The 13,616-nt window shown below is 35.0% G+C and overlaps 1 protein-coding gene across 4 annotated transcripts in view; it reads left to right on the plus strand.

The window, feature by feature from the left end:
• The window catches only part of ITPR2 (inositol 1,4,5-trisphosphate receptor type 2), a 405,483-nt gene that overhangs the window by 118,418 nt on the left and 273,449 nt on the right, over positions 1-13,616 (plus strand). For all 4 annotated transcript variants that reach the window (XR_004955694.1, XM_016119206.2, XM_016119205.2 and 1 more), the window contains 4 exons: positions 2,971-3,070; positions 3,585-3,745; positions 9,402-9,543; positions 11,597-11,758. Coding sequence is in view for 3 of the 4 variants with exons in the window: in XM_016119206.2 (XP_015974692.2) it covers positions 2,971-3,070; positions 3,585-3,745; positions 9,402-9,543; positions 11,597-11,758 (565 nt within the window). In the remaining variant the exon portion in view is untranslated. The remainder of the gene's footprint in view (positions 1-2,970; positions 3,071-3,584; positions 3,746-9,401; positions 9,544-11,596; positions 11,759-13,616) is intronic.

A 13,616-nucleotide genomic window follows, 5' to 3' on the forward strand; every position in this document is an offset into this window, starting at 1 on the left:
ATTTGAGAAAAGATGTGGATGATTTGAAAGTTCAAGTCCTCTCCATTAGAAGTGTTTCAAGCAGCAGGAATATGAAATGGGAAAATCCTAAAATTTGTTAGGCGTACTGAAGGACTAAGTTGGAGACCAGTCGGACCTGTGAGCAATACGGAGAAGAAGGATTGATAATGAGGTAGCTAGAACTTATGTAAGAGAATGTCTTACATTCTTTAGCTTGGATTTGATTATTTTAATTGAGTTCTTTTGTCTACAAGCATCTACCTTCTACAAATAGCACTACAATGCATAGAGAAGTCGTGGTCATATTATGAGGTCTAGTGGGATAGTTTGATATTGTCCTCGAAAGAGCTCGGTTTAAGAAGTGCTCTTGGGCAGATAGCAGTGGTTAGACTGAAAGTACCTACATAAAATGCAGACTTTGGTGTGTAGGTTACTTTCAGGGAGGGTGAAAAGTTACTGTATTAACACTGCTGAGAAACACTGCTCCTTGAGCTTCCCAGGGTGTTTCGTAGTTATTCCCATTCATGGGAAATGTTGCTGAATCTTGGCTTTATGTGAGCTATTTCTCACTCTTCCCTGTTTCACTAGTAAAGCCGGTAAAGAGATTCCCCTTTTAAGGTTTTACCTGATCTATGCTTTTGGCCTTCTCTTATGAATGTTGGGATCTTAATCCTTACTATGACTAATCATTTTAGATTTTAACTAAAAAAAAAAAATGGAGTCCTTCTTGAACTCTAACCAAGAAAGTTTGCTGAAGGAAATGATAAAAAGGATGTCATTATAAAGTGCATAGACCCATGACAAACCTCTGAGCCTTGCTTTACATGGAAGTGTTAACCTATTACTATTCACAATTATTGAAGCCTTTCTCAGTATAGAACAGAATAGATTCATTTGTCATTAATTATATTAAAGCTAATGTTAATTAACATTAAGTAATAACTACTGTTATGCTATAACTCTTGAACACTTTCTAAGTGGTAAGCCCTACATATATATTATTTAATCCTGGCAGCAGATCTTACAAATCAGAAACTGGAGACTTAGGTAGAGCAGTGCTTTTCAAGTTGACACCAGATTGCAATTACCTGGGTGAGACCTCTATGCTCTGGCTGTACCAAGACCAGTGAAATCAGAGTCTTGTGGGGTGGAATGCATGCTTTACTTTTTAAAATCATTACCTGCGTATTTCATCCTGGAGTACATGAACTCAAAGCCTATACTCTTAAGTACTATGCTACAATGCCTTCATATTTTAGGTGGCATAAGTCCTAAAGAGTTATTTATTTCCAGAATTTTTGAAAATTTCAAGTTTTTATACTCATGTAATCTCTCAGTTTGGAAGCCAGCAATCAAGGCTGACTCAATAAATACATATTGAGCAAGTATAAGAATAAGACTAGGGGAAATGGCCACATGGCTGAATAAAGTGTGACCCCACTTTCCAGTTGTGTACAATATCTTGGGGGTGACAACTGAATCCAGATAACATCTCCTGTGTAATTCAATGCAGAAGATGGCAAATGGTAAAACAGGTATTTCAGTATTTATGATTGTTTGGACAAGGATTGGATCTTTGCTATTTTAGATTTTCGAAACTCAGTCTCTATTTTATCTTTTATGAATGAGCAGAACCTTTATGTTGAATGAAAATTTTTCCCTGAGGCCCTTGGTATTTTATTTGATTTTCTTTTATTGATCTTAATGGTTTCTGTCTCATGTTGTATGACTCATTTATATCTTATCTTTCCTACTGAAGTCTTAGCAGCTTGAAGGCAGAGAACTTACAATTTTTTTGACATTTACCCCATATTTGTTAAAGAAATGATAAAAGATTCATTAAAAATGATAATATTTGAGTTGGAGGAAGTTCTAGCTGTCCTTTCTCAGGCATTTTCACAATTTATATACAGGCGATTCTTGTTATTCCTGGTAGGTTAAATTAGCAACTACCGAGCCATTGCTCCTAGGGAAAATATAGGGTTAGGATCCCATGAGCCTTTGGTCACAATATTTTCAGCAATAAATTAATATATAAACTTCTTTTATGTGTATTTCTGTTTAATATGTAATGTTGATTTGTTAATCCTGCACTCATGTCTGTTGGCACTATAACTCATGTCTGAATGAAGCTTATCTAACATGACTTATTTTCTCCATAAGGCACATCACAGCCTTGCTCGTAGGAATAGTGGGAAGCACTTCAGTACTACGCTTGGGGACTGTTTTAAAGAGCACATTCACCAACAAAAAGCACAGAAATGTGAAAAACATGGCACGAATAGATCACAAAAAGGACACTTGTTTACAATATGAGAGCAGAAACAGGAAGGCAAAACATTGCCTTGTTCAGCCTGACTGGGCATGTGTGTGTGTGCGTGGAGGGTCTCAAATTTTTTACCACTCTGCACATGTTGGAGGATGACCACGAAGGGTCCTGAGTATTGATTTGGGGGTTCCAAATTTCAGTTGAATAGGTAAATTCACAAGTGCAGAATCCATGACTAATGAGGTCCACTGTGTACACTTTTATATGCAGATGTAAAAGAACTACTATCGGACGGCAGTTTTAACTGAGTTGGTTACTTGATCAGTGCAGTGCTTCTCACATTAGCAGATATCGGAATTGCCTGGAGAGCCTGTTAAAATACTAATTGTTGGGCCCCACCTTCCGAGTTTCTGAATCAGTAGACTGGGGTAAAGCCTCAGAATTAGCATTTCTAATAAGTTCTCAGGTGATGCTGATGCTGCTGTTTCAGGCACCACACTTTGGGAACCACTGGTCTGGGTGATAATACTCCATACTTTGAAGTAGTCTGCAGTTCAGGTATTTTTATTTAACCAGACTGATCTATATTTGATTCAATTACTAGTCTAAAATATATTTATATTTTTATCATGTATGAAACTATCAAATAATATAGAAGTGTGTTAAGTTTTTATAATTTTAAAATATTATTTTTCCTTTAGGAACTCGTATGTTCGGTTAAGACATTTATGTACCAACACGTGGGTAACCAGTACGAGTATCCCCATAGACACAGATGAAGAGAGGCCTGTTATGTTGAAGGTAAATGTTTCTGAAAATGGTTTAATTTTAAGCCAAATGTTGTGTGAATAGGATCGAGGGTGACTGATATGTTCCTTATCTTCACCAGTATTAGAGATTATTGCCGTTCATTTCACCCGGTACCTGTGTCTGCCAGTTGCTTAGGTGGCTCTGCTGCAGCAGGGCTGTGTGATTCAGGAGGATGCAGCACAGATACCAAAAGAACGCGAGCAGCATGTTAGAAAGGGCAGAAGATTCTAGGAGTGTGTTTTCTCTGCTCTATTTAAACAGAAGCAGAAGGCAAGTGTGCAAGGGGTGCATTTCCAGGCAGGCTTTGAGGACAATGCAGGAAGTGGGCACGGACAATCTGTGTCCCCTCTGCCTTTTCTAGGGGATGAAGCAGGTGGGAATTAATGTGTTTGAATTATCTACTCCTGTTTTGTATTTATTAAACCGTGCTGAGATGTGTTAGTGAGGAATATTGCAGTTATTGGAAAAAGAAACAACTGATCTTAATGGAAACAACACGTTGCAGATTGGAACTTGCCAGACCAAAGAAGACAAAGAAGCATTTGCCATTGTGTCCGTCCCGCTGTCCGAGGTCCGAGACTTAGATTTTGCCAATGATGCAAATAAAGTACTGGCGACCACAGTTAAAAAGCTGGAAAATGGCACAATAACTCAGAATGAAAGAAGGTTAGTAACTTTTTAAAATGGCTCTTAAATCATTCGGAGTCGATTGTCAAACTCTTGCAGAAAACTTCAAGTGAATCATGACTCCTGGGACTATTTAGAGTGTTCTCTATAGCAGCACACCTGCTTCCGAATGAACACATCACAGTGAGTGAATGAAAATGGTGACATTAAAATCCGGTGGAATATTTACTTTTTCCATTTTAGCTTGGCTCGAAGATAGTTGTTTTTGGTTACTCTCTGAACTTTCCTTTTAAATGTTTTATAAGAGATTCACAATACCTTTTGCTGCACTTGGTTTGATATTTTAGATTTCTAAAGGCCGTAAAAGAAAATTCTATGTTTTTTTTGTTCTTAGTCAATATATATTTCTCTGCTCAAGTACCACAAAAGGAACACATTTGTCATATCAGAAAATGATCTTTAAGGTGTAGCTCTCTGCTGCTATAACCCTCAGAGAAACTGGTTTCTTGATTCTTCAGCTCTGGTTTTGGAAATAAGTGAGAAAGAGAATGATACTGATAGCTATCAATTATTTTATCCCTACTTTGTGTCGATACTGTGTTAGGCACTGTAAATATATTTTATCTAATCCTTCAAATATCCCTGAAGTGGACACTATTCCATTTTATAGAAAAATTGAAAATCGAAAGCTTAGGTAAACTGGGGAAGCTCCCACAATTGGCGAGAGAGTCAACCATATGTGTTTTAAAAGTACACGTGCACAAGTATTCTATGTATTTCCCCTCTCTGTAATCTGCTACATATTTTTAAATTTAAACAGGAAATGGCCATTTACCAATTTCCCAAGCATTCACTCCCAGGAACTCTTATACACATCTGGTGAGGTGATAATTGGTATAAGCACTTTGGAAAATAGTTTGACAATAACTAGCAAAGTTAAAGGAGCAATCGCTTCTCATCTAAGTGGAATCATACAGTGTGTGTCCTTCTGTGATTGGCTTATTTAATTTAGCATAATGTCCTCTAGTTTCACCCACAGCCACATGTGACAGGATTTCCTTTTTTAAAGCTGAATAATATTCCATTTTATGTATAGATTAGCATTTTCTTTATCTATTCATCCATCAATGGATATTTAGGTTGTTTCCATATCTGGGCTATTGTTAATAATGCTGCAAAATCATCTAGCTCATAGAAACAAAGAGTAGAATGGTGGTTCCCAGGGACTTGGGGGTGGGAGAGGAAGGGATGAATTCCTATTTAACAGATATATAGTTTCATTTATACAAGATGAGTAAGTTTTAGATCTTCTATATGACATTGTCCCTATGGTTAATGATACTGTATCGTACACTTACAAATTTGTTAAAAGGTAGATCTCATAAGTGTTTTTAACACACACACAAGCACACATGCACACATGCACGCACAGAAGCAAAGAATCCATGACTCTCCAGGTCCACTCCTAGGCTGAACATTCTTGAACATCTGTCCAAAAGAAGCTCTTACACATGTGACTGGGACACATGTTTAAAAATGTTCAACCTTATTCTAAATAACCCCAAACTGAAAACCTTCCAGTTGTCCATCACCAGTTGAATAAGTGAGTAACATTTCAGTATATTCATACACTAGAATACAACAAAGCAATGAAAATAAATGAACTACATCTATGTATAACAACATGGATAAATCTAATAAGCTTTAGATTGAGCAAGAACTAGACAATCTCATTTATTTTAATATTATTTGTAAAGTTCAAAAGACAAGCAAAACTAAACCCTTTATTTGAGGTGCTTAAGAAATTGGCAGAGATATAAAGAAATGAAAGAAAATAATTGTCACAAGAATCATTAGGTGTTCTCTTTTGAAGGGAGGGATTTGAGGAGGCTCCTGCAAAGTTTCATTTCCTGTTCTAGGTAGTGGCTTCATGGGGTTCACATTATAAGTGTTCCATAACTAAACATATATTTTATGAACTTTTAGAAATATACCTTACTATACAAAGGAAAAAAATCTAACTTGCTTCCTTCTACCCCATCAATGGAAAAACATCATAAATATGCAAACAAATGGAACAGCTGTTTATCAGCTTTCTCTGTTCTTACCTTTGTTTTTCCCCTAACAAACCTGCATTGGAAGACAGCTATTGTGTGTTCAATCATACCTCCACCCCTATTGGGGGAAATGAACAAAGGCCAGAGTGTGACACAACTGTTCTACCCTTCTACATATAATTAAATATCAGAGCTAAATTATGATGAGTAGTGGAATCTGATGTGTAGATAGCACTTTTTATTTGACTGTTATTTATCTACTAATGCTTCCTTTTGAGGAGTCTATTTGTCACTCTCACGTAGGCACAGAAGTTTGCTCAGCTTCACTTGAAAAGTCTCCTTTGCTAAACATTACAGTGTTCCTTGAAATAAAAAACAAAGATTAAGATTACAAGCGTTGTACTATTGCTGACTGTAACCCCATTCAAGCTACTTTTTCAGTTACTGCCAGAGGGAATCTTAACTTCTCAAGATGATTCTAAGGAAGGTGGTGGACCAGGACTGCCCAAGGACCATGCATTTTAATTTCCTCTGCTTCCCTCCCAACTGTTTTAGAGTGAAAAACATCATAGTAAAAAAAAAAAAAAAAAAAAAAAAAAAAGACAATCTTGCTTGCCTGAGAAATATGAAGTTGCAATTATTAATCTTAATTTTGTAATTTTGGAAAAAGCCACCTTTTATCAAAATTCATTCAAAGCTTCCTGTCAGTACAGTACAGCTTATGGCATAGTTGAATGCACTTACATAATTTTCTTGGTTTTAGAATTCAATATAAAATTCTTTCTGAAAATACTTCACAACTCTGACTTTTTTCCCTCTGGAGAATAAAGTTATTATTAGATATTCTTTTACTCTAGGAAGAATAATACAAGGTCAAAGGGAAGGTGATAGAAAATTGCAGGGATCTGTCTCAAGATCCCTGTGTTGTTCGAATCTTCTCTCTCATAACTTCCCCTTTATTCACCCCAGGAAGGGATTCTGGAGGCACAGCTCCTGTGTTATGCTCCAAGACCCCTAACCTCGGATATTTTTCAATGGGATTTCCTCATTTTATTTTGCATAGCCGTACCAAGAAAATAGAGACTATTGGGAACATGTTGAGGATGGAAGAGGAGGGAGAATGGAAGGGGGTTAATGGTTACTTAGAGCTAAAAGAAGAAGAAACATGCAATCATAAACCAGGACTTTTGTACCCTGTTTAACCTAAAAGGATGTGGCATTCCTCTTCAGCATATATAGGTCAATATTCATTTATTTGCAGACTTACTGAACTCCTGGTGTGTGCCAGGCACTGGGCCTTGTAGCGTGTGTACCTGCAGTGGGAATGCAGTGGCAAATAGCACAGACTATAGATAGCTACGTCTTCATGCAATTTATGGGCTTGAGAGTTGGTTCTAATTCTTGATGATAGAAGCTCAGGTTCAAGAATAGGGTCTTCTAGCATGTGATCACCAGATCAGTTGTCCTTTTGATTCAAAGTTAATATCTTCCAAGAGCAATATCATGTCCCCTTAAATTTTATTTGCCTGTTATTACTATCTCTACACTAGCAAGTTTTTGTTTAGTATTGAACTAGGTGCTTCTTTTTCAATACAATTTATTTCAGATTTCTTGGTCATTTTGTTTTAGTAATATCTCTTTTGAGCAACAGAAAGCTGGATTTTAAAAATCAAAACTGATAGTCTATTTTAATTTTATAAAGTTTAATTACTTTGCATTTGATGATGTGTTGTATTTATTTCGATATCTAACAGTATGTTATTTTTTTTCTTTCATTAGTGTAGCTTTTCTTTTTAACCTCCATTTTTTAATTGATGTCTGTTATTTGATGTTTATCTTTTCTCCCCTTTTTTCTTTTGCCTCTACTGGTTTAAAAATTATAGATCATATTTCTGTTCTTCAGCAATTGTTCTCATGTTCATGGAACAACACATTTTAATTATACTTTCATACATTTAAACTGCATATTCTTTCTTATAAAACTTGAAGATGTTAACTATTTCTTTCTTCCTCATAAGAGAAAAGTACCTCAGAATGCTTTAATTATGCACTGATATTCTGCCTCCCATTTTTCTTGGAATAGTTACCTGGAACCATAGTTTTGTGTTTATTCTTATTTAAAAATTTTATTGTATTGTATTTGATACATACAGAGGAAATAGAAATGTGTCATAAATTATGATATATTGCCTTTTTTCCCTGAAAAGTTTAGTTTCTAAAAATTATTTTTTATTTATAAATTATATATCTTAATATATTTTTATCTCTTCGTCTGCTTGCCTTTATTTCTTGCATCTCACTTTTCTCTGGGTTCACTTTTCTTCTTGCTTATATTCATTCTTTATTCAATGAGGTTATAAATCTTGTTAGTTTTTACATATATGTAAACCTCTTTATTTTACCACCACTCTTAAATGTTTCTTTATATATGGAATGTTAGATTGACAATTATTTTCCTTAAGTATTTTAAAGTTATAATTTAATTATTTTTAATCTCTAGTTGCCATTAAGAAACCTACAGTCAATGGAATCGTTATTCTTTATTGACATTTTTTCCTTTATTTTCCTTTATTCTCCTTTATTGTAGATTTTTTTCTTTGTCATAAAATTTTTATTTTTGTTTGTCTCATTAGACACTGAGGGTATGATTTTAATCTGAATATTTATGTCTTCCATCAATTTTGGATAATTTTCAGACATTTTCCTTCAAACATTGCTTCTTTATCTTTTCCTTTTGTCTCTCTTTTGGAACTCCTATTAGGTGCATGTTGGAGCCTCTTAATTTATCTTCCTCTCTTTTAACTTTCTTTTTATAATTTATCTTTAAAAATTTTTCCTGTGCTTCTTTCTGGATCAATTTTTTGATACTATCTTATAAATCATTAATTTTTCTTGCAATGTGTATGGCATAGTTTACTTTCATGAATTAGGTTTATATTTAAATGATTATAATTTTATTGCTCAGATTTATTGCATCTTTTGCTTATATCTACCTATTCTTCATTCATACCTGCACTTTTGTATATGTTTTCTTTTTTATACATAATTGCTTTATCTCTTTGAGGATTGAAAACACACTTATTTAAAAGTTATTCAGAAATTCATCTGCTACTTGCTTTTTGTTGGTAACGATTGGCCTTCTGATTTTTAAGTATGATTGCTTACTCTGCAGATCATTTTTGTTTCCCCTATTCTATACATTGGAGAAATTGAAAGGTGATGAGGACTACAAAATGTAGTTTGGGTCAATTGTAAAAAAATAATTTGAATATAGGAATTTATAAGTATAGCTGTTCTCCCTTAAGCGGAAATATTTTTTATTGCTGGTCAGTCATGGAAAAGCATTGATGGTATCCCCCTATTGACTCATCTATTGTTGGGGCTCACGTAGCTTTATTTCATAACAGTCTTTACAGATACTTGATTGGAGCTGGAGGTGGGAGTGGGGACCGGAGGAATTGGAGAAGGAATATTCTTTTGGGGATTCGGGTAACATTAACTGCATTAAATATTTTGTTGATTGAAGAATTTTCATTATCAAATACTTTCGGTTTACAGTGTTTCAGGTCTTAGTGTTTATTAAAAATTTTTCTAAAATTGGCACCACAGAGTGAAATTTCCTTTTCATTTTATAATAGGTTTGTAACCAAATTATTGGAGGACCTCATCTTCTTTGTTGCTGATGTACTTAATAATGGACAAGAAGTTCTGGATGTGGTTATCTCTAAGCCAAACCGAGAACGTCAGAAATTAATGAGGGAACAAAACATATTGGCACAGGTGAATGTTTTCATGTACTAACTTGGCATATTTTAGTTTTTGAATTATAGTATTATGAAAGTCCTTGTATTAGTTGTCTATTGCTGTATTATAAGTTACCCCAAAACTTAGTGGCTGAAAACAACAGATACTTATAGTTCTTGTGGATTAGGATCTAGGAGTGGCTTAGGTGGAAAGTTCTTGCTCAGGGTGTTTCACAAGGCTACAGTCAGATGTTGGCTGGGGCTGCAGTCATGGCAATGCTTGAATGGGAGAGGATTCACTTCCAGCTCATTACGTGGGCCTCTCCACAGGGCTTCTAAAAAAAGTTGGTGACTTGCTTTTCTTAAAAGTGAGGAGTCCAAGAGGGCACCCAGATGGAAGCCATAGTCTTTTTATAACCTAATCTTAGAAGTACTATCCCATCACTTCTACTGTGTTTTGTTTGTTAGGAGTTGATAAATCCAATCCATAGTCAAGGAAACAGGTTTATACATGGGATATGAGTTTCTGGAAGCAGGGATCATTGGGGGCTCTCTCGAAGACAGCCTAACACAGGCCTCTAAAAAGCCTACATGGTCAGACTATCTTCAGAAAGTATGCTGGAATAATTTTTTTTGGTAAAATTTCCAGGAGAACTTGAAAACTGCCATCTTTATCTGCTTCCTACTTCCTTCTCTATCTTCCCCAGGAAAAAAGGGCAGTTTATTCATCAGCTAACAAGTGCTTGATACGATATTCTAGGATTTTTTCCACTGGAAGTCTACAGCTGCTCCTATACTGTGTCTTTCTGAAATTGTTCAGATGCACTAGTAAATTAATTCACTTACTTATAATATGCACATATGAACATACCTGCCCATATGCATTCTTTTTATTCTGTTCATTGCTATATAAAGTAATGGGCTTATGCAGTCTTTAAGTGTGGACTCAAGGAAGATACTTAAATAAAAACCATGTTCTTAATATGCATATTGTTGTGAAGTTGTGAAAGGAAAATGGTAGACATATTGTCAATTAATAATTCTATAGCCGATTGTCTGAAAATATAAAATCAACATTTTTCTCAAAGAAAAGAAAGGTGGCAAATCTAATTAGACAACGTCTTTTCTGATATTTGCATTTCTTTTGTATAAAGCATTTGATTTAAAGGACCTTTAGGACCTTGAATGATTTATTAATATTATTTCAACCAACATATATCAAAACTTTTTTTCAGTATTATAAATATAAAATTCAAGGTTTAGTGAATACAGAATTCTTGAAGAAACTTTTATTCATATCATGTTTTATGAACTACAAACAACCATTCCTTTCCTTTTTGCTTTCTTGTGTTAATGCTTATGCCCGTGCCTAGGTGCTCTTTCATAAATAGTTTACTCATTCTACTGTCTCATCTCCAGGTGGTCCTACCTGCTGCCTAAAAAAAAGTTATATTCGTCAATGCTTTTTAAATACTCCCCAATCACTTATCTTCTTAGAAGAAGAATCTGGGTCCCTGAGTATCACCAGCTGCCCATGTGGGCCCTTATTTGTTTCATTTGAATGCTGATACATTCATTGGTTTGGCCACCCCTTTATGTATCAAGAACAATAAATTAATTGTCTATTCATAAAGAGGTTGAGAAGCAATATTTGGTGGCAATTTTCTGATGTCGGCTCCAGATGAAAATAAATGTTTCTTTATACTATTTTGATTTTAGAAAGTTATAGAAGATAACAGTTATAAAGCCTATAGAAATCAAATTGTATTTTAGTTCATCTGAATATGTTCATGTAACTTGGTATAACCCAACATTTTTTTATTTTCTTATTTTAATAAAATATAATTTATAAACAAAATTAAGTATTCTATTTTAATAATGTTTTTGTCATTAATTTAGGGAATCCTTTTAGCAATATTTTTCTGTTCCTTAATATGTTGATCCTGTATTATAAAATAAATTTTTTTTTGGTCTATTATATTTCAAAAGTGTTTTTGAGTTAATGTGCTTATTGACAAAAAATTAAAACAAATTGCAAAATGTACACCTTCATTCATCAGAATAGGCATTTTTTTTTTTTTTCATGATAGGTATTTGGGATTCTTAGAGCACCCTTTAAGGAGAAAGCAGGAGAAGGCCCGATTCTGAGGCTTGAAGATCTGGGGGACCAAAGATATGCTCCCTACAAATACATGCTGAGGCTCTGCTACCGCGTGCTGAGACATTCACAGCAGGACTACCGGAAAAATCAGGTCAGAAGGTGGCCCTTAACATTTAAAATATGGGCAAGGTTCTTTGGTTACTCTTCTAGAACATATAAAACAGGAATGAGAAATTTCACTTTGCAGTGAAATGTTTTATATTGGTAACACACAAAAATGAACTATAAGTATTTTTGAGCTAACATGTGCAATTATTCGTCTATATACACTTGAAATTGGTGGGGGAGGATGTCTGAGTCCTTTTGTGTGTATGGAATTAACTCCTGCTGGTCAGGAGGCATGGTGGATGCATTCTGTAAAGAGGAATGAGACATTTCTAGGAACATGCGAAGAACTGCATCATCATGTAAAGGCCAAAGAGGTCATTGTCTTATGGAAAAGGTATGACATGTGCATTTGAAACATAACAGAGAGGCAAAGAGGAGACATGAGAGATAAAAGGCACTATTACAGGAATTCAGACGAGAGAGAGAGAGAGAGCTCAGTTGTGGCTGGGGGAACCCAGGAAGGGTACTTGGAGAAGGAAGCATTTGAGTAGGATGAGAATCATTTCCATAAATTGTACAAGAATAAGCTTTTTAGCAAATGCTAAATGAAATTTTGCGAATGAAATTTCTTTTGTCTCATTTTTTTATCTTAAAATAAGTAATATTTCACAATGTGTTCAATAACATACATGTCTGTTTACTATAAAATTGTTTAAAATGAACTATTATTTGTTAAACTAGTGTTCCATGTTTCTCTTAGTCTGAGAGATGAGCGCATAGTCAGTAAATTTCTGTGATGAGTCCAGTCCATAAGACAGGATGTTGGGAAAGAGGGCTGGTGAGGCAGATTGGGCTATGGCACAGGGGGCTTAAGACGTCAGGCCTTGAGAGTAGAGGCTATCTGGGAATAGTTAGTAGTATTTATGGAGTGCTTACTTTGTACCAGGCTTAGCTCTAAGCACTTTTCACAGTTTAATTTAGTTAATACTGAATTAAGATGAGGAATTGAGGCCCGGAGAGCTTAAATAATTAGTCAAAGATTACACAGTTTAAAGACTGGAGATAGTGTTCAAATTCAGACTCTTTATCATCACAGTATTTTCTCTTAGTAGTTTGAAAGTTTTTTGGCAAGAAGAAAATTACTGCTTTAAGAAAAATGTGTTAAAATACATTGGCTTTGAAATTCTGTTTAAAGATTTAAAAAGTCTACAAAAGAATATGTAAAACAGATTAGTCAGGAGATAAAAAATATAACAAGTGAGGAAGGGGACAATATGAACAAATTCTTAAATACTTTTTAATATAATCCTAGTTGTAAACATCCTTCTTCCCAGATGAAAATGCTGTTATTGGAATTATTTTTCTCAGCTTCATTGTATTTCTTTAAGATGTCAAGATAAAGTTGGTAGAATTGTTCTTATTTTATTGAAAGAAAAATTATGTTCCAGAACATTAAGTGATAGACCTTCAAACACTTAGAGAATCAGTGTCCCAGAATCCCCAGTATGAGGGCCTATGTTGTTATGTGGAGGTTTGTGGTTGGGGGAGCGGGAGATAGAGGTTGCTCAGTGTATTCCGCTTGGCCTCGTTTCTCTTCTTGGGTCTGGAAAGAAATACTCACATATACAAACTACTGTTATTAGATTGAGTTAAGTAAAAAAAAAAAATAACAGGTCTATAGAGTTTATCTGGTTCTCAGTCCCATGGCCAACAGCATGCACCATTTTTGATTGTGTTCAGCCTTTGGAAGGGTCCTGGGGACCCCCTTTCTACAGCACTGCCCTGTGCTTCAGTGTCAGTCACTTTGGGTTTGATTGTTCTGCCAGTCCCTCGTAGGTTGCCTGGGCAGCACATCTTAACTGGTGTCTTTTCTCAATCTGTCAAGGTGTGACACATAAAGT

This window comes from Rousettus aegyptiacus, unplaced genomic scaffold (assembly GCF_014176215.1).
Source record: "Rousettus aegyptiacus isolate mRouAeg1 unplaced genomic scaffold, mRouAeg1.p scaffold_m13_p_2, whole genome shotgun sequence".
NCBI classification, from domain to species: domain Eukaryota; kingdom Metazoa; phylum Chordata; class Mammalia; order Chiroptera; family Pteropodidae; genus Rousettus; species Rousettus aegyptiacus.